Genomic DNA, 18,246 nt, shown 5'->3' with positions numbered 1-18,246 from the left:
GCAGCCTGCCAGTATTCTTTTTAGAAGAGGCAGGCTGTGATTTGGTCCACACCTCCCCCTCCTACCTTTGTAGACAAAGTTACGCCTGCCCAAGGCAGGCGTAACTTGCGCGGCCGTTGTGCCAGAGCACTCAACCCCGCCCCCTGACCATCCCCGGACTGCCGCCACACCCCAGCCATGCCCCGGACCGCCCCTTTTTCGAAGCCCTGGGACATACGCGCGTCCCCGGGCTTGCACGCGTCGTCGAGCTTATGCAAGATAGGCTCGGCGCGCGCAGGGGCAGGAAGGGGCAGGTTTTCGGGGGTTACGCGCGTATGTTACGCCCATACCCTTTGAAAATCTACCCCTTAACGTTTACTCGTTCCATTCCACTCATGATTTTATAGACCTCTTATCATATCTCCCCTCAGCCGTCTCCTCTCCAAGCTGAAGAGTCCTAACCTCTTTAGTCTTTCTTCATAGGGGAATTGTTCCATCCCCTTTATCATTTTGGTCGCCCTTCTCTGTACCTTTTCTAATTCTGCTATCTCTTTCTTGAGATGTGGTGACCCGAACTGCACACAATACTCACGATGAGGCTGCACCATGGAGTGATACAGAGACATTATGATGTTCTCTGTTTTATTCTCCATTCCTTTCCTAATAATCCCCAGCATTCTGTTTGTGTATGATATATGAACACAAGATGAGGATGCACCATGGAGTGATACAGAGGCATTATGATATTCTCTGTTTTATTCTCCATTCCTTTCCTAATAATCCCCAGCATTCTGTTTGTGTATGATATATGAACACAAGATGAGGATGCAGCATGGAGTGATACAGAGGCATTATGATATTCTCTGTTTTATTCTCCATTCCTTTCCTAATAATCCCCAGCATTCTGTGTGTGTATGATATATGAACACAAGATGAGGTTGCACCATGGAGTGATACAGAGGCATTATGATATTCTCTGTTTTATTCTCCATTCCTTTCCTAATAATCCCCAGCATTCTGTTTGTGTATGATATATGAACACAAGATGAGGATGCACCATGGAGTGATACAGAGGCATTATGATATTCTCTGTTTTATTCTCCATTCCTTTCCTAATAATCCCCAGCATTCTGTTTGTGTATGATATATGAACACAAGATGAGGATGCACCATGGAGTGATACAGAGACATTATGATATTCTCTGTTTTATTCTCCATTCCTTTCCTAATAATCCCCAGCATTCTGTGTGTGTATGATATATGAACACAAGATGAGGATGCACCATGGAGTGATACAGAGACATTATGATATTCTCTGTGTTATTCTCCATTCCTTTCCTAATAATCTCCAGCATTCTGTTTGTGTATGATATATGAACACAAGATGAGGATGCACCATGGAGTGATACAGAGGCATTATGATATACTCTGTGTTATTCTCCATTCCTTTCCTAATAATCCCCAGCATTCTGTTTGTGTATGATATATGAACACAAGATGAGGATGCACCATGGAGTGATACAGAGGCATTATGATATTCTCTGTTTTATTCTCCATTCCTTTCCTAATAATCCCCATCATTCTGTGTGTGTATGATATATGAACACAAGATGAGGTTGCACCATGGAGTGATACAGAGACATTATGATATTCTCTGTTTTATTCTCCATTCCTTTCCTAATAATCCCCAGCATTCTGTTTGTGTATGATATATGAACACAAGATGAGGACGCACCATGGAGTGATACAGAAGCATTATGATATTCTCCGTGTTATTCTCCATTCCTTTCCTAATAATCCCCAGCATTCTGTTTGTGTATGATATATGAACACAAGATGAGGATGCACCATGGAGTGATACAGAGGCATTATGATATTCTCTGTTTTATTCTCCATTCCTTTCCTAATAATCCCCAGCATTCTGTGTGTGTATGATATATGAACACAAGATGAGGTTGCACCATGGAGTGATACAGAGACATTATGATATTCTCTGTTTTATTCTCCATTCCTTTCCTAATAATCCCCAGCATTCTGTTTGTGTATGATATATGAACACAAGATGAGGTCGCACCATGGAGCGATACAGAGACATTATGATATTCTCTGTTTTATTCTCCATTCCTTTCCTAATAATCCCCAGCATTCTGTTTGTGTATGATATATGAACACAAGATGAGGATGCACCATGGGGTGATACAGAGGCATTATGATATTCTCTGTTTTATTGTCCATTCCTTTCCTAATAATCCCCAGCATTCTGTTTGTTTATGATATATGAACACAAGATGAGGTCGCACCATGGAGTGATACAGAGGCATTATGATATTCTCTGTGTTATTCTCCATTCCTTTCCTAATAATCCCCAGCATTCTGTTTGTGTATGATATATGAACACAAGATGAGGATGCACCATGGAGTGATACAGAGGCATTATGATATTCTCTGTTTATTCTCCATTCCTTTCCTAATAATCCCCAGCATTCTGTTTGTGTATGATATATGAACACAAGATGAGGATGCACCATGGAGTGATACAGAGACATTATGATATTCTCCGTTTTATTCTCCATTCCTTTCCTAATAATCCCCAGCATTCTGTTTGTGTATGATATATGAACACAAGATGAGGATGGACCATGGAGTGATACAGAGGCATTATGATATTCTCTGTTTTATTCTCCATTCCTTTCCTAATAATCCCCAGCATTCTGTTTGTGTATGATATATGAACACAAGATGAGGACGTAGCATGGAGTGATACAGAGGCATTATGATATTCTCTGTTTTATTCTCCATTCCTTTCCTAATAATCCCCAGCATTCTGTTTGTGTATGATATATGAACACAAGATGAGGACGTAGCATGCAGTGATACAGGGGCATTATGATATTCTCTGTTTTATTCTCCATTCCTTTCCTCATAATCCCCAGCATTCTGTGTGTGTATGATATATGAACACAAGATAAGGTCATACCATGGAGTGATACAGAGGCATTATGATATTCTCTGTTTTATTCTCCATTCCTTTCCTAATAATCCCCAGCATTCTGTGTGTGTATGATATATGAACACAAGATGAGGATGCACCATGGAGTGATACAGAGGCATTATGATATTCTCTGTTTTATTCTCCATTCCTTTCCTAATAATCCCCAGCATTCTGTTTGTGTATGATATATGAACACAAGATGAGGATGCACCATGGAGTGATACAGAGGCATTATGATATTCTCTGTGTTATTCTCCATTCCTTTCCTAATAATCCCCAGCATTCTGCTTGTGTATGATATATGAACACAAGATGAGGATGCACCATGGAGTGATACAGAGGCATTATGATATTCTCTGATTTATTCTCCATTCCTTTCCTAATAATACCAAGCATGCTAGTTCCTTTCTTGGCTGCTGCTGCACACTGAGCCGAAGATTTCAATGTATTTTCAATGATGACACTAGATCCTTTTCCTTGCATCTAGCAGCTATAATATGGGTTGCTCTTCCCTACGTGTATCACCTTGCACTTGTCCACATTAGTTTTCATTTTCCATTTCTATGCCCAGTCTTCCAGTCTTGCAAAGTCCTCCTGCAATTTTTCACAATCCTCTTGTGATTTAACAACTTTCAATAATTTTCTGCTGGTTATGCCTCTCCCTCGGGATCCCAGCATCTCTCTTGTCCTAGCCACCGCGTTGTCACACTGTTTCACTACCTGTGTTCTGGCAGGAGGATCTGGGAGACATGGAGCATATGTTTGAGGGGGACATTTATTTGTTGTAGAGAGGAGGGTTAGGGGAGTATAGCAAGGGAGGGGCAGATGGTGGGTTTCTGTCTCTCTGCCCTAGTAGTGGATAGGTGCCAAGCTGTATGATATTTCTTCCCAGAAGGCAGCACCCGAGGTTAAAGTAACAACACAGACAGGAAGTAGAAAACAGTGAAATATAACATTAAGCCAGAAAGTGGCATCAGTCCATGAGTTAACACCCGTAACGCATTCCCCGCTGCACAGAATGGGAGAAAAGCCTGTGCTAAATAATCCACCCCTAAGAATGGAACCTAACGGCCTTTTAATTGGAAATCTTATTGGAAAATGAATATTTGGGGGGAAGTGTCTTGCTTGTGTTTCTGTGAAGTTGCGATTACTTAGCACAGAGTGGATAGGCAGTTACGTTACATTACACGAGAGAGAGAGTGAGTCTGTGTGTGTGTGTGTGTGTGTGTGTGTGTGTGTGTGTATCTGTGTATATGTGTAGTGGGGGGAGACTGGAGACTTCACCCTGACAGAGGACAACCTGAAACTCCTACCAAGCAGGACTTCATGTACCAGAATTCCCCGCTTCATAAAGGGTCTATTGCCTGCAATAAACTCGTAGTAGGACAGTGAGAAACTCTCTGTCAGCACGTTTTCATTTTTGGCTTTCGCTGTTCTTATTGTCCGTTAAGCTTTCACTGCTTGCCTGCCAAGTCTGTAACCTAGATTAGAACAATGAATGTATTATATGAGTAGGGCAGTATTGCTGCAGACTGGCAAATTCCTTTCCAGAACTGCAAGTCCCAGCAGCCTCTCCTGCAGAACACGGGAGAAGTTTCAGGAAAGTTCCAGGCTGGAGAGGAGGAGGGGGGTCAGTAGCCCCTCAAGCTGGGATATGCTTGCTCAGCAGTGTGTAGAACGCATGTGTGAAAGATAAGAAATGTGGAATGTATAAGAAGCTACTCCCTGCTTGGGAGGGGGGTGCAGTTTTGCTGAGCGATTCAGCTGCACCTGTTTGCTAGCAAAATAAAAACTTTTCCTTTTTCGGACCAAGTGCCTGGAGTCTTCTGTTTGTGCCTGCTCTTTGTACCCTATTACATATGTGTGTCTGTGTGTGTGTGTCTGTGTGTGTGTGTGTGTGTGTGTGTCTATCAGTGTGTGTGTGTCTGTGGGTGTGTGGGTGTCTGCATGTGTGTCTGTGTATCTGTGTGTGTGTGTGTGTGTGTGTGTGTCTGTGTGTGTGCGTGTGTGTGTATCTGTGTGTGTGTGTGCGTACTGGCCTCTTGCCCTCGTATATAAACACAGAATTCTAAAATAAACTGGACTTCCTTCACCCTTAACCCACGCAGAACAATTAACTTTTGAGAAAGCTCATTCCCCATAAAATCTGTAAATAATAAAAGGGTGGAGTTAGGGGCATTAAGCTCCACGTCCTCCTGTAAATTATGTTTTTACTCGCAACATTTTATTTGTCGTGTTGTGGTTATTCAGTGTAAGGAGAAACCTGCAAGGAGAAAAAATATGCTTTAGAGTAACCCCAGGATATAGAGAAGTGAGGAGGAAGGGAGGAGTGTGATAAGCAGAAACGTGAAACAAGGACAGAGTGAGGGAAGGTCTCTCCTAGGTGGGGAGAGAATAAGAATAAGAAGACATCTCAGCTCCTTACCATCTGGCTGAGGACTGCAGTCAGTTTCAGCCTGAATCCTTCCGAACACCCCAATCCCGAGCAAAAAGATGACAGGGAACTGCATCCTAGAGAGAGCAGAGAGACTCCAGAGAACCAACGGCACCAGAGACCTGGGGGAAAAATCACATCACAAACTCATCACACAGTCCTAGACCACAGCAAATGTCAGAGGGATTCCACAGGCACCATGGGAAGCAATGGAGATCCCTCTGGAGGTCTGCAGACTGCCTGAGGGCTTCTGAAGCTCTTCAGGAGACCTCAGATTGTAACACTACAGTGGTCTACAGATTTTCCCCAGTCACCAAAGCCCCAGCAATGGGATATTGGGGTACTGATCGATAGGACTGAGGTGCATTAGCAAGCCAATGGCAGTACTGGAATAGCAGGAGGTGCTGCAGGGCAGGAGTGAGGTGCATTAGCAGTGCTAGGAGGGTCTCAGTACTGGAATAGCAGGAGGTGCTGCAGGGCAGGAGTGAGGTGCATTAGCAGTGCTAGGAGGGTGTCAGTACTGGCATAGCAGGAGGCGCTGCAGGGCAAGAGTGAGGTGCATAGGCAGTGCTAGGAGGGTGTCAGTACTGGAATAGCAAGAGGTGCTGCATGGCAAGAGTGAGGTGCATAGGCAGTGCTACGAGGGTGTCAGTACTGGAATAGCAGGAGGTGCTGCAGGACAGGAGTGAGATGCATTAGCAGTGCTAGGCGGGTGTCAGTACTGGAATAGCCAGAGACGCTGCATGGCAAGAGTGAGGTGCATAGGCAGTGCTAGGAGGGTGTCAGTACTGGAATAGCAAGAAGTGCTGCAGGGCAGGAGTGAGGTGCATAGACAGTGCTAGGGTTTTTGCATCGTAAATGCATAACTGTATTTTTAGCACTAAATCTCAGCTGCCAAACCCTAGACCATTCCTCCAGCTTTGCTAGATCCCTCCTCATGTTTTCCACACCTTCCTGACTCCACTGTTGCAGATTTTGGTATCACTGACAAAAAGAAAAACCTTTCCCAACAATCCTTCCGCAATGATGCTCACAAAAGTGTTGAAAAGAACCGGTCCAAGGACCGATCCCTGCACCACTCTGCTAGTAACAACCCCCTCCTCAGAGAAAATGCCATTTACTACTCCCCTTTGTCACCTCCACTCAACCAGTTTCTAGCCCAGTCAGTCACTCATAGATCCATACCAAAGGCGCACAATTTATTTATAAGTCACCTATGCAAAACCGTGTCAAAGACTCACTGAAATCCAAGAACACTACTTCTAGCGCTCTCGCCTGATCCAGCCTCTGGTCACCCAATCAGAGAAACTGATCAGATTCGTCTGACAAGATTTATCTCTGGTAAAACCATGCTGTCTCGGATCTTGCAAGCCATTGGATTCCAGGAACTGCACTCTCCTCGGTTTTAGCAGCGATTCCATTAGTTTACTCACCACAGAGGTCAGACTATTTATTGCCCAGCCTTCCATGGTTCAGGGCAGGGAACAATAAAACACATATACAGATTATAAAATCAAAACATCTATTTCCACTTATGGTAGTCACAAACCATAGACAATACAGGGGAAAGACATACTGGCTAAGCGATGTCATATGCCAGTCTGAAAAAATAAGTCTTGAGGGCTCTTCAAAAGGACTTTGTGTCCTTCAGGCGTCTCCGTTCTGAAGGGAGGGAGTTCCAGAGGGTGGGGGCAGCAGTTGGGAAAGTTCTCTCTCTGGTTTCATCAAGATGGGAAAACTTTGCAGAGAGTATGTCATGGAGACCATGGTTGGAGGATCGCAGCGGACGGGTAGGGGTAGACGGTTTCAGTGTTGAGGAGATCCATGGGGAGGAGATCTTGTGAACAGTGATTGCTAATTTGTGTTGAATACGAAAAGAGACAGATGAGCCAGTGAAGGGACTGCAAAACAGGTGTAGTGTATTCACGGATAGGTGTGTTAGATGGAAGACGGGTAGCCGAATTTTGCAAAATCTGGAGAGGTGTAGTTATCTACGCAGGCAAAACAGTTAGCAGAGCATTACACTAGTCTAGACTTGAAGACATGAACGATTGTAGGACAGTTCGGAAGTGATAAGGTTCTAGGAGAGGTTTGAAGTGCCTAATTAGTCATAATTTAAAGAGAAGAGAATGAGACAGCCAGTCAGCATGAGACTGCATGGAAAGTGATGGGACGATGAGGACACTGAGATTGCGCGCTGTGTCAGAGATGGTTAATTGGCAATCATTAAGTGTGACGAAAGAGGCGATGGCAGAAGGTGGAAACCTGGAGAGGATGGGAATTTCAGTTTTATTGAGATTAAGTGAAAGCTTATTAACTAACCGACCTGTAGTTCCCAGCCTCCTCCTTACTTTCTGCTGTATGAACAGGACCCACATCCTCACATCACCAGTCCTCCGGAGCTACTCCTGACTCTAAAGAAGCATTGAAAAGGTTCAGCCGGCGGAGCAGCCAGGACATCTCTAAGTTCCCTTAGTACCCTAGGATGATTCCCATCCAGCCCCCATCGTCTTATGTAATTTAAGTTTAGTTATCCGCTCACTAACACACTGGTCTGAAAATCGATTGAGGTTTCTCTCACTTTCAATCTTATTTCTGTTTAATTTATGTGATCCTGCTCCAGGCCCTTCCACAATGAACAACAAACAGAAAGATTTGTTAAGCGATTTTGTTTCTTCTTTGTCAGCTTCTAAAAATTCCTTTCCTGCACCTGAGTCTCACAATGCCACGTTTGACCTTCTTCCTATCACTAATGTATATTGCTGCTGTGTAGGTCCCTTGTGAGACCTCACTGGGAATACTGAGTACAATTCTGGAGACCGCACCTTCAAAAGGATATAAACAGGATGGAGTCGGGCCAGAGGGAGGCTCCTAGCATGGTCAGTGGGCTTCATTCTAAAGCATAGGGGGATAGACTTAAAGATCTAAACATGGACACCCTGGAGGAAAGGCGAGATAGGGGAGATATGACAGAGACATTCAAACATCTCAAAGGTTTCCATGCACAGAAGGAGGAGCCTCTTTCAACAGAAAGGAGGCTCTAGAACAAAGGGGATCGTGCGATGAGGTGAAAGGGGGTAGACTCAGGAGTAATCTTAGCAAATATTTCTTTAGACAGAGCCAGTGCAAGACCATTCGGTGCCTTAGGCGAGCCATTGGTCATACAACCCCCATCTCCCAACTCACGTATTGGCAACAGCTCCACCATAGCGCACCCTCTTACCGGCTCTGGCACAGCAGCCCTCTGAGCCTTGTGCCGGCAGGAGTTTGCTGGCCCCAGAATTTTGCTGCTTTAGGCAACCTCCTTGTCTTCCCGATGGAAGCACTGGCCCTGTCTTTACAGAAAGGGTAGTGGAGATTTGCAATATCATGCGTGACCCGGGAGGGCTCCTTATCCATTTTTGGATCCAGTTTGTGGAATTCACTTCCTCTAACAGTATGTCTTAGTCAAGATTCAAAAGAATTTTAAAAACTTGTAAAAACCCTTTTGTTTAATGAGGCCTTTGCCAATATTGGTTAACCATCTCTGAATTATTTTATTGCAGACATTTATGCCTGGATTAAATTACTTCATACTTTTGTCTGGTTTGATTATCATGTTTATTATGTGTGTTTTTTGTTGTACCCCACTGAGAACATCATTGCTGGAGGGGTGGGTAATAAATATTTTAAATATATGAAATAAATAGCGGATGCATGGAACAGCCTTGGTGTGGATTGGGTCAGGACCAGCCTCAGGAAGTATTTCTTCATGGAAAGGTTGGTGGGATGCATGGACTCCCTCCTGGAAGAGGCAGTGAGGACAAGGATGCTCATGGAATTCCAAAGGCCATGGGATAAACTCGGAGGATTCCTAGTGGCTAAATGATGGAGATGAAGAATAGGGGGTAACCCCTAGGTATCAACTGAGGTAACCTGCACAAAGCAATAATTACTCAAAGAATAATAAAATAGATACATAAATAAAGCTTCTGAGTGGACTGGATGGACCGCTTGGGTCATTTTCTACCGACATGTACTATTTATTTATTTACAAGCCGTTAAGCCCGTTAAAACGGGCTACATTAACATTTTTTTTGGATCATTTCCTTCCCCCTCATTCTCCCTCCCACCTCCCCCCACTCTCTCCTCTCTCCCCTCAGTCACTCCTCTCTCTCCACCCCTCCCTCCTCCCCTCAGTCACTCCTCCCCCATCCCCCCCTCCCTCCTCCCCTCAGTCACTCCTCCCCCCTCCCCCCTCCCCCCCTCCCCTCCTCCCTCCTCCCCTCAGTCACTCCTCCCTCCCTCAGTCACTCCTATCTCCCCCTCCCTCAGTCACTCCTCTCTCCCCCTCCCCCAGTCACTCCCCTCAGTCACTCCTCTCTCCCCCCTCCCCTGAGTCACTCCTCTCTTCCCCCTCCCCTCAGTCACTCCTCCCCCCTCCCCTCAGTCACTCCTCCCTCCCCCCAGTTACTCCTCTCTCCCCCCTCCCTCCTCCCCTCAGTAGATCTCCGAGGTGTCCCTCCCTCGCGCGCATACCGCCGCCGCTCCTGCTCTTCGGGCCGCCGCCGCCGCTCCTGCCGCTCCGGGTCTTCGGGCCGCCGCCGCCGCTCCGGGTCTTCGGGCCGCCGCCGCTCCGGGTCTTCGGGCCGCCGCTCCGGGTCTTCGGGCCGCCGCTCCTGCCGCTCTGGGTCTTCGGGCCGCCGCTGCTCTTCGGGCCACCGCCGCCGCTCCCGCCGCTCCGGGTCTTCGGGCCGCCGCTCCGGGCCGCCGCTCCTGCCGCTCCGGGTCTTCAGGCCACCGCCACTCCTGCCGCTCCTGGTCTGCCGCCGCTCCAGCTCTTCGGGCCGGTGCCACCGCCGCTCCTACAGCGCCATTTTTATTTTTAAGAGGCACACTGTGACCGACGTGCTCGCATGCGCAGTAGAGCTGCTCTCTACTGCGCATTTGCGGCACGTCGGTCAAGCTTCATTTATTAGGTTGATGCTGTTTTTCTATACCATTGCGCCACCGGCCATCCAGTGCTCCTACCATGTGACAGGGGCCGGCCAATGGCACCGATAGCCCCTGTCACATGGTAAGGGCAAAGGGCCATCGGCGCCATTTTTATTAGTGGCAGCCGACAGCCCGAGAGCAGTAGATTGCTCCCGGCGCCCCCACTGGACCACCAGGTAATTTTAAAACATTTTGGGGGGGTCGGGAGGGTGGGGGAGGCTAAGGGGTCAGTTTTAAAGGGTTGGGGTGGGGTTTTTTTTATCGGGCCATCGGCGCCATTTTTATTAGTGGCAGCCGATGGCCCGAGAGCGGGTGATCGGTCCCGGGGCTTCCACTGGACCACCAGGTGATTTTAAAACATTTGGGGGGGGTTTGGGAGGGTGGGGGAAGGTAAGGGATTAGTTTTAAAGGGTCGGGGTGGGTTTAGGGGTTGTTTTGGTGTGCCGGTTCCCCCCCCCCCCAAATAACTCCTGTTAGTGGACACAAACCCGATTAACAATTTTTCATGATAAATCGGGGGAATTTCTATTGTATCGCACTCTTTAACGATTTTTGACGATTTAAAAAATATTGGACAATATTTTAAATCGTCAAAAAACGATTCACATCCCTCTGCAACCTGATTGTTGAGTTTAGCCATTCTGTCATTTCGCCATAGAGAATCTTGTGTATAACGCATAAAGTTTTATGCATTATTCTATGTTCTACAGGCAGCCAATGTAATTCTCGCAAGATTGGAGTCATATGGTCCTTCTTTCTTGTGTTGGTTAAGATGCGAGCTACAGTATTTTGGAGTACCTGTAAAAGGACGGATTGTAGCTTTTGGAAGGCCTAACATCGTGGAATTACAATAATCTAATCCTGTAAATAACATTGCCTGCAGCCCAGATCTAAAATTTTCACGTGACAAAAATGGTTTAAGGCGTCTTAACGTCATTAATTCTGTGTTATTAAGTGTTGGAGACAAAATCAGTTACATGATTCACGAACATTTGGGATAGGCACAGAGGATCCTTGGTTGCAAAAACCAAAGCCTGAGATGAACTGTGGCCTGAGATGGTGAGAAACGAAGCAAGATGGACAGATTTTTGTCAGCCTTACCTGCCATCTCACCTCGTTCTATATTTCTATGATTCACCTCCACCTTTTCAAATGGAGCCCGGGGCAGGAGAAAACTCAAGAATGAGCAAGGAAGAAAGTATTGTCAGACCAGGCCGAGCCAGGTGTCATTTCATCCTGTTGAATGCATGGACTTGTAGCTTTGATTTAGCAAAGAAGGCAGCAGGACCTCCCATGCATGGGAAAATGTGAGAAGAAAAAAACCAGGGCTGGGTCAGCCCTGTCCTGAAAAATGGAGCGATTCCGAAAATCTCTTCTGATATGCCGTCATTTTACTTAAATGGCCATTGTGGTGAAGAGACGCACACTGTGCCCAGCCATCCTTTCTCTGAAGCATTCAGCCAGGGCAGTCTGTGTCCCAGGCAAGATTCATTTAGTTTGTTGTACCTGCAAAATGCAAACAGGGAAAGAACAGGGAAAGAACTCTCTGCCAGCTTCTGATCATAATTATATCGCAATGACAGAGAGGAGCACTCGGGAGGAGGTGTGGCACTTTATGTCCGGGATGGCATAGAGTCCAACAGGATAAACATCCTGCATGAGACTAAATACAAAATTGAATCTTTATGGGTAGAAATCCCTTGTGTGTCGGGGAAGACTATAGTGATAGGGGTATACTACCGTCCACCTGGTCAAGATGGTGAGATGGACAGTGAAATGCTAAGAGAAATTAGGGAAGCTAACCAAATTGGTAGTGCAGTAATAATGGGAGACTTCAATTACCCCAATATAGACTGGGAAAATGTATCATCGGGTCACGCTAGAGAGATAACATTCCTGGATGGAATAAATGATAGCTTTATGGAGCAATTGGTTCAGGAACCAACGAGAGAGGGAGCAATTTTAGATCTAATTCTCAGTGGAGCACAGGACTTGGTGAGAGAGGTAACGGTGGTGGGGCCGCTTGGCAATAGTGATCATAATATGATCAAATTTGATTTAATGACTGGAAAAGGAACAGTGTGCAAATCCAAGGCTCTCGTGCTAAACTTTCAAAAGGGAAACTTTGATAAAATGAGAAAAATTGTTAGAAAAAAACTGAAAGGAGCAGCTACAAAAGTAAAAAATGTCCAAGAGGCGTGGTCATTGTTAAAAAATACCATTCTAGAAGCACAGTCCAGATGTATTCCACACATTAAGAAAGGTGGAAAGAAGGCAAAACGATTACCGGCATGGTTAAAAGGGGAGGTGAAAGAAGCTATTTTAGCCAAAAGATCTTCATTCAAAAATTGGAAGAAGGATCCAACAGAAGAAAATAGGATAAAGCATAAACATTGGCAAGTTAAATGTAAGACATTGATAAGACAGGCTAAGAGAGAATTTGAAAAGAAGTTGGCTGTAGAGGCAAAAACTCACAGTAAAAACTTTCTTAAATATATCCGAAGCAGAAAGCCTGTGAGGGAGTCAGTTGGACCGTTAGATGATCGAGGGGTTAAAGGGGCACTTAGAGAGGATAAGGCCATCGCGGAGAGATTAAATGATTTCTTTGCTTCGGTGTTTACTGAAGAGGATGTTGGGGAGGTACCCGTAATGGAGAAGGTTTTCATGGGTAATGATTCAGATGGACTGAATCAAATCACGGTGAACCTAGAAGATGTGGTAGGCCTGATTGACAAACTGAAGAGTAGTAAATCACCTGGACCGGATGGTATACACCCCAGAGTTCTGAAGGAACTAAAAAATGAAATTTCAGAACTATTAGTAAAAATTTGTAACTTATCATTAAAATCATCCATTGTACCTGAAGACTGGAGGATAGCAAATGTAACCCCAATATTTAAAAAGGGCTCCAGGGGCGATCCGGGAAACTACAGACCGGTTAGCCTGACTTCAGTGCCAGGAAAAATAGTGGAAAGTGTTCTAAACATCAAAATCACAGAACATATAGAAATACATGGTTTAATGGAACAAAGTCAGCATGGCTTTACCCAGGGCAAGTCTTGCCTCACAAATCTGCTTCACTTTTTCGAAGGAGTTAATAAACATGTGGATAAAGGTGAACCAGTAGATATAGTATACTTGGATTTTCAGAAGGCGTTTGACAAAGTTCCTCATGAGAGGCTTCTAGGAAAAGTAAAAAGTCATGGGATAGGTGGCGATGTCCTTTCGTGGATTGCAAACTGGCTAAAAGACAGGAAACAGAGAGTAGGATTAAATGGGCAATTTTCTCAGTGGAAGGGAGTAGACAGTGGAGTGCCTCAGGGATCTGTATTGGGACCCTTACTGTTCAATATATTTATAAATGATCTGGAAAGAAATACAACGAGTGAGATAATCAAATTTGCAGATGACACAAAATTGTTCAGAGTAGTTAAATCACAAGCAGATTGTGATAAATTGCAGGAAGACCTTGTGAGACTGGAAAATTGGGCATCCAAATGGCAGATGAAATTTAATGTGGATAAGTGCAAGGTGATGCATATAGGGAAAAATAACCCATGCTATAATTACACAATGTTGGGTTCCATATTAGGTGCTACAACCCAAGAAAGAGATCTAGGTGTCATAGTGGATAACACATTGAAATCGTCGGTACAGTGTGCTGCGGCAGTCAAAAAAGCAAACAGAATGTTGGGAATTATTAGAAAGGGAATGGTGAATAAAACGGAGAATGTCATAATGCCTCTGTATCGCTCCATGGTGAGACCGCACCTTGAATATTGTGTACAATTCTGGTCGCCGCATCTCAAAAAAGATATAATTGCGATGGAGAAGGTACAGAGAAGGGCAACCAAAATGATAAGGGGAATGGAACAACTCCCCTATGAGGAAAGACTAAAGAGGTTAGGACTTTTCAGCTTGGAGAAGAGACGACTGAGGGGGGGATATGATAGAGGTGTTTAAAATCATGAGAGGTCTAGAACGGGTAGATGTGAATCGGTTTTTTACTCTTTCGGATAGTAGAAAGACTAGGGGGCACTCCATGAAGTTAGCATGGGGCACATTTAAAACTAATCGGAGAAAGTTCTTTTTTACTCAACGCACAATTAAACTCTGGAATTTGTTGCCAGAGGATGTGGTTAGTGCAGTTAGTATAGCTGTGTTTAAAAAAGGATTGGATAAGTTCTTGGAGGAGAAGTCCATTACCTGCTATTAAGTTCACTTAGAGAATAGCCACTGCCATTAGCAATGGTTACATGGAATGGACTTAGTTTTTGGGTACTTGCCAGGTTCTTATGGCCTGGATTGGCCACTGTTGGAAACAGGATGCTGGGCTTGATGGACCCTTGGTCTGACCCAGTATGGCATTTTCTTATGTTCTTATGTTCTCAAAACTCAAAATGAGTTGAAAGGTAAGCAGCAAAGTAGTGAGTCACGATAATATCTTTCTAGGACTATCAAAAGTGCATAAAATGTAATCCTTGCAGACTGCCAAGGTCCCTCCCTCGGGCAACGAGGTCCAAATGGCAGACTGGCAGTACTGGGACTCTAGGGTGCCTGTGACGGTGCTTCCATGGCACATCCCTATCCACTGCCAGGAGAGCTGCCTGCCCCTGTCTGCCCTGCTATAATTAAGAGAGAGTTTCCTCTTCTTTCTGTTTTCTAAGGCTGCTTCACAGGCACAGAAGGACAGACGCACCAAGGGGCGCTTCCATCCCAGGCTGTGAGAGCCCTGCTCAGCACATCCGGCTCAGAACCTGTGATAGACCCCTGTCAGCAGCTTTCCTTTCTCTCCTCTGCTCATTACCCTAAAGCCTGCAGCTGGCAGCTGGGTCTGTACTCAGCTGCAAGCGTCTGCACCTCCCTCGATTTCCATCAGAGCAAGGACTCCTGCTGTCATCCCTCATCTGAGCCAGAACCCAGGGGTCCATATAACTCACCATCTCCTCTCATCTGAGCCAGAACCCAGGAGTCCATATAATTGTCCACCTCCTCTCATCTGAGCGCAGAAACCAGGGGTCCATATAACTCTCCACCTCCTCTCATCTGAGCCCAGAAACCAGGGGTCCACATAACTCTCCACCTCCTCTCATCTGAGCCCAGAAACCAGGGGTCCAAATAACTCTCCACCTCCTCTCATCTGAGCCAGAACCCAGGGGTCCATATAACTCACCATCTCTTCTCATCTGAGCCAGAACCCAGGAGTCCATATAACTGTCCACCTCCTCTCATCTGAGCCCAGAAACCAGGGGTCCATATAACTCTCCACCTCCTCTCATCTGAGCCCAGAAACCAGGGGTCCATATAACTCTCCACCTCCTCTCATCTGAGCCCAGAAACCAGGGGTCCATATAACTCTCCACCTCCTCTCATCTGAGCCCAGACCCCAGGGGTCCATATAACTCTCCACCTCCTCTCATCTGAGCCCAGAAACCAGGGGTCCAAATAACTCTCCACCTCCCCTCATCTGAGCCCAGAAACCAGGGGTCCATATAACTCACCACCTCCTCTCATCTGAGCCCAGACCCCAGGGGTCCATATAACTCTCCACCTCCCCTCATCTGAGCCCAGAAACCAGGGGTCCATATAACTCTCCACCTCTTCTCATCTGAGCCCAGAAACCAGGGGTCCATATAACTCTCCACCTCCTCTCATCTGAGCCCAGACCCCAGGGGTCCATATAACTATCCACCTCCTCTCATCTGAGCCCAGAAACCTGGAGTCGGTATAACTCTCCACCTCCTCTCATCTGAACCCAGAAACCAGGGGTCCATTTAACTGTCCACCTCCCCTCATCTGAGCCCAGAAACCAGGGGTCCAAATAACTCTCCACCTCCCCTCATCTGAGCCCAGAAACCAGGGGTCCATATAACTCTCCACCTCCTCTCATCTGAGCCCAGAAACCAGGGGTCCATATAACTCTCCACCTCCTCTCATCTGAGCCCAGAAACCAGGGGTCCATATAACTCTCCACCTCCTCTCATCTGAACCTAGAAACCAGGGGTCCATATAACTCTCCACCTCCTCTCATCTGAACCTAGAAACCAGGGGTCCATATAACTCACCACCTCCTCTCATTGAGCCCAGAAACCAGGGGTCCATATAACTCACAACCTCCTTTCATCTGAGCCCAGAACTCCGGGGTCCATATAACTCTCCACCTCCTCTCATTGAGCCCAGAAACCAGGGGTCCATATAACTCACCACCTCCTCACATCTGAGCCCAGAAACCAGGGGTCCATATAACTCTCCACCTCCTCTCATCTGAACCCAGAAACCAGGGGTCCATTTAACTGTCCACCTCCCCTCATCTGAACCTAGAAACCAGGGGTCCAAATAACTCTCCACCTCCCCTCATCTGAGCCCAGAAACCAGGGGTCCATATAACTCTCCACCTCCTCTCATCTGAGCCCAGAAACCAGGGGTCCATATAACTCTCCACCTCCTCTCATCTGAGCCCAGAAACCAGGGGTCCATATAACTCTCCACCTCCTCTCATCTGAACCTAGAAACCAAGGGTCCATATAACTCTCCACCTCCTCTCATCTGAACCTAGAAACCAGGGGTCCATATAACTCACCACCTCCTCTCATTGAGCCCAGAAACCAGGGGTCCATATAACTCACAACCTCCTTTCATCTGAGCCCAGAACTCAGGGGTCCATATAACTCTCCACCTCCTCTCATCTGAGCCCAGAAACCAGGGGTCCATATAACTCTCCACCTCCTCTCATCTGAGCCCAGAAACCAGGGGTCCATATAACTCTCCACCTCCTCTCATCTGAGCCCAGACCCCAGGGGTCCATATAACTCTCCACCTCCTCTCATCTGAGCCCAGACCCCAGGGGTCCATATAACTATCCACCTCCTCTCATCTGAGCCCAGAAACCTGGAGTCGGTATAACTCTCCACCTCCTCTCATCTGAACCCAGAAACCAGGGGTCCATTTAACTGTCCACCTCCCCTCATCTGAGCCCAGAAACCAGGGGTCCAAATAACTCTCCACCTCCTTTCATCTGAGCCCAGAACTCAGGGGTCCATATAACTCTCCACCTCCTCTCATCTGAGCCCAGAAACCAGGGGTCCATATAACTCTCCACCTCCTCTCATCTGAGCCCAGAAACCAGGGGTCCATATAACTCTCCACCTCCTCTCATCTGAGCCCAGACCCCAGGGGTCCATATAACTCTCCACCTCCTCTCATCTGAGCCCAGAAACCTGGGGTCCGTATAACACTCCACCTCCTCTCATCTGAACCCAGAAACCAGGGGTCCATATAACTCACCACCTCCTCTCATTGAGCCCAGAAACCAGGGGTCCATATAACTCACAACCTCCTTTCATCTGAGCCCAGAACTCAGGGGTCCATATAACTCTCCACCTCCTCTCATTGAGCCCAGAAACCAGGGGTCCATATAACTCTCCACCTCCTCTCAGCTGAGCCCAGAAACCAGGGGTCCATATAACTCTCCACCTCCTCTCAGCTGAGCCCAGAAACCAGGGGTCCATATAACTGATCACCTCCTCTCATCTGAGCTCTCACCTGGACTTGTCTGAGATATGAATGAGCTCCTCGGCTGCAGATCCTGATCCTTGTGATGAGAGAGGCTGTCAGACCTGTACATATACCCTTCCACCTGCCTGCCGCTGCCTCCACTGTACACACACATGCAAAGACATGCCAATGGTCACACCCACAAGAGCGCAGCATATCAGTTGACTCCTGGTGAAGGGTCTAAGCTGAATGTGCAGGAGATCCACACTAGCAGCCAATATCCCAACTGACTGACCCCAGAGGACTCTGTGTCACCAGCCCATCCAGTCTGCCCAGCTATTCTCTTCCCCTCTGCTAATTTTGTTGTACAATA

General features: G+C 46.5%; 1 protein-coding gene across 1 annotated transcript in view; it reads right to left on the bottom strand.

Moving 5' to 3' along the window:
- Positions 1–18,246, bottom strand: part of LOC115083415 — a 154,178-nt gene that overhangs the window by 87,691 nt on the left and 48,241 nt on the right. The window contains exons 3-4 of the mRNA XM_029587221.1: positions 15,553–15,658; positions 5,397–5,527 (exon numbers count right to left, since the gene is read on the bottom strand). Of these exons, the coding sequence (XP_029443081.1) occupies positions 5,397–5,527; positions 15,553–15,658 (237 nt within the window). The remainder of the gene's footprint in view (positions 1–5,396; positions 5,528–15,552; positions 15,659–18,246) is intronic.

Source organism: Rhinatrema bivittatum, chromosome 2 (assembly GCF_901001135.1).
Source record: "Rhinatrema bivittatum chromosome 2, aRhiBiv1.1, whole genome shotgun sequence".
Classification (NCBI taxonomy): domain Eukaryota; kingdom Metazoa; phylum Chordata; class Amphibia; order Gymnophiona; family Rhinatrematidae; genus Rhinatrema; species Rhinatrema bivittatum.
This window is presented reverse-complemented; position numbering and strand designations above follow the sequence as displayed.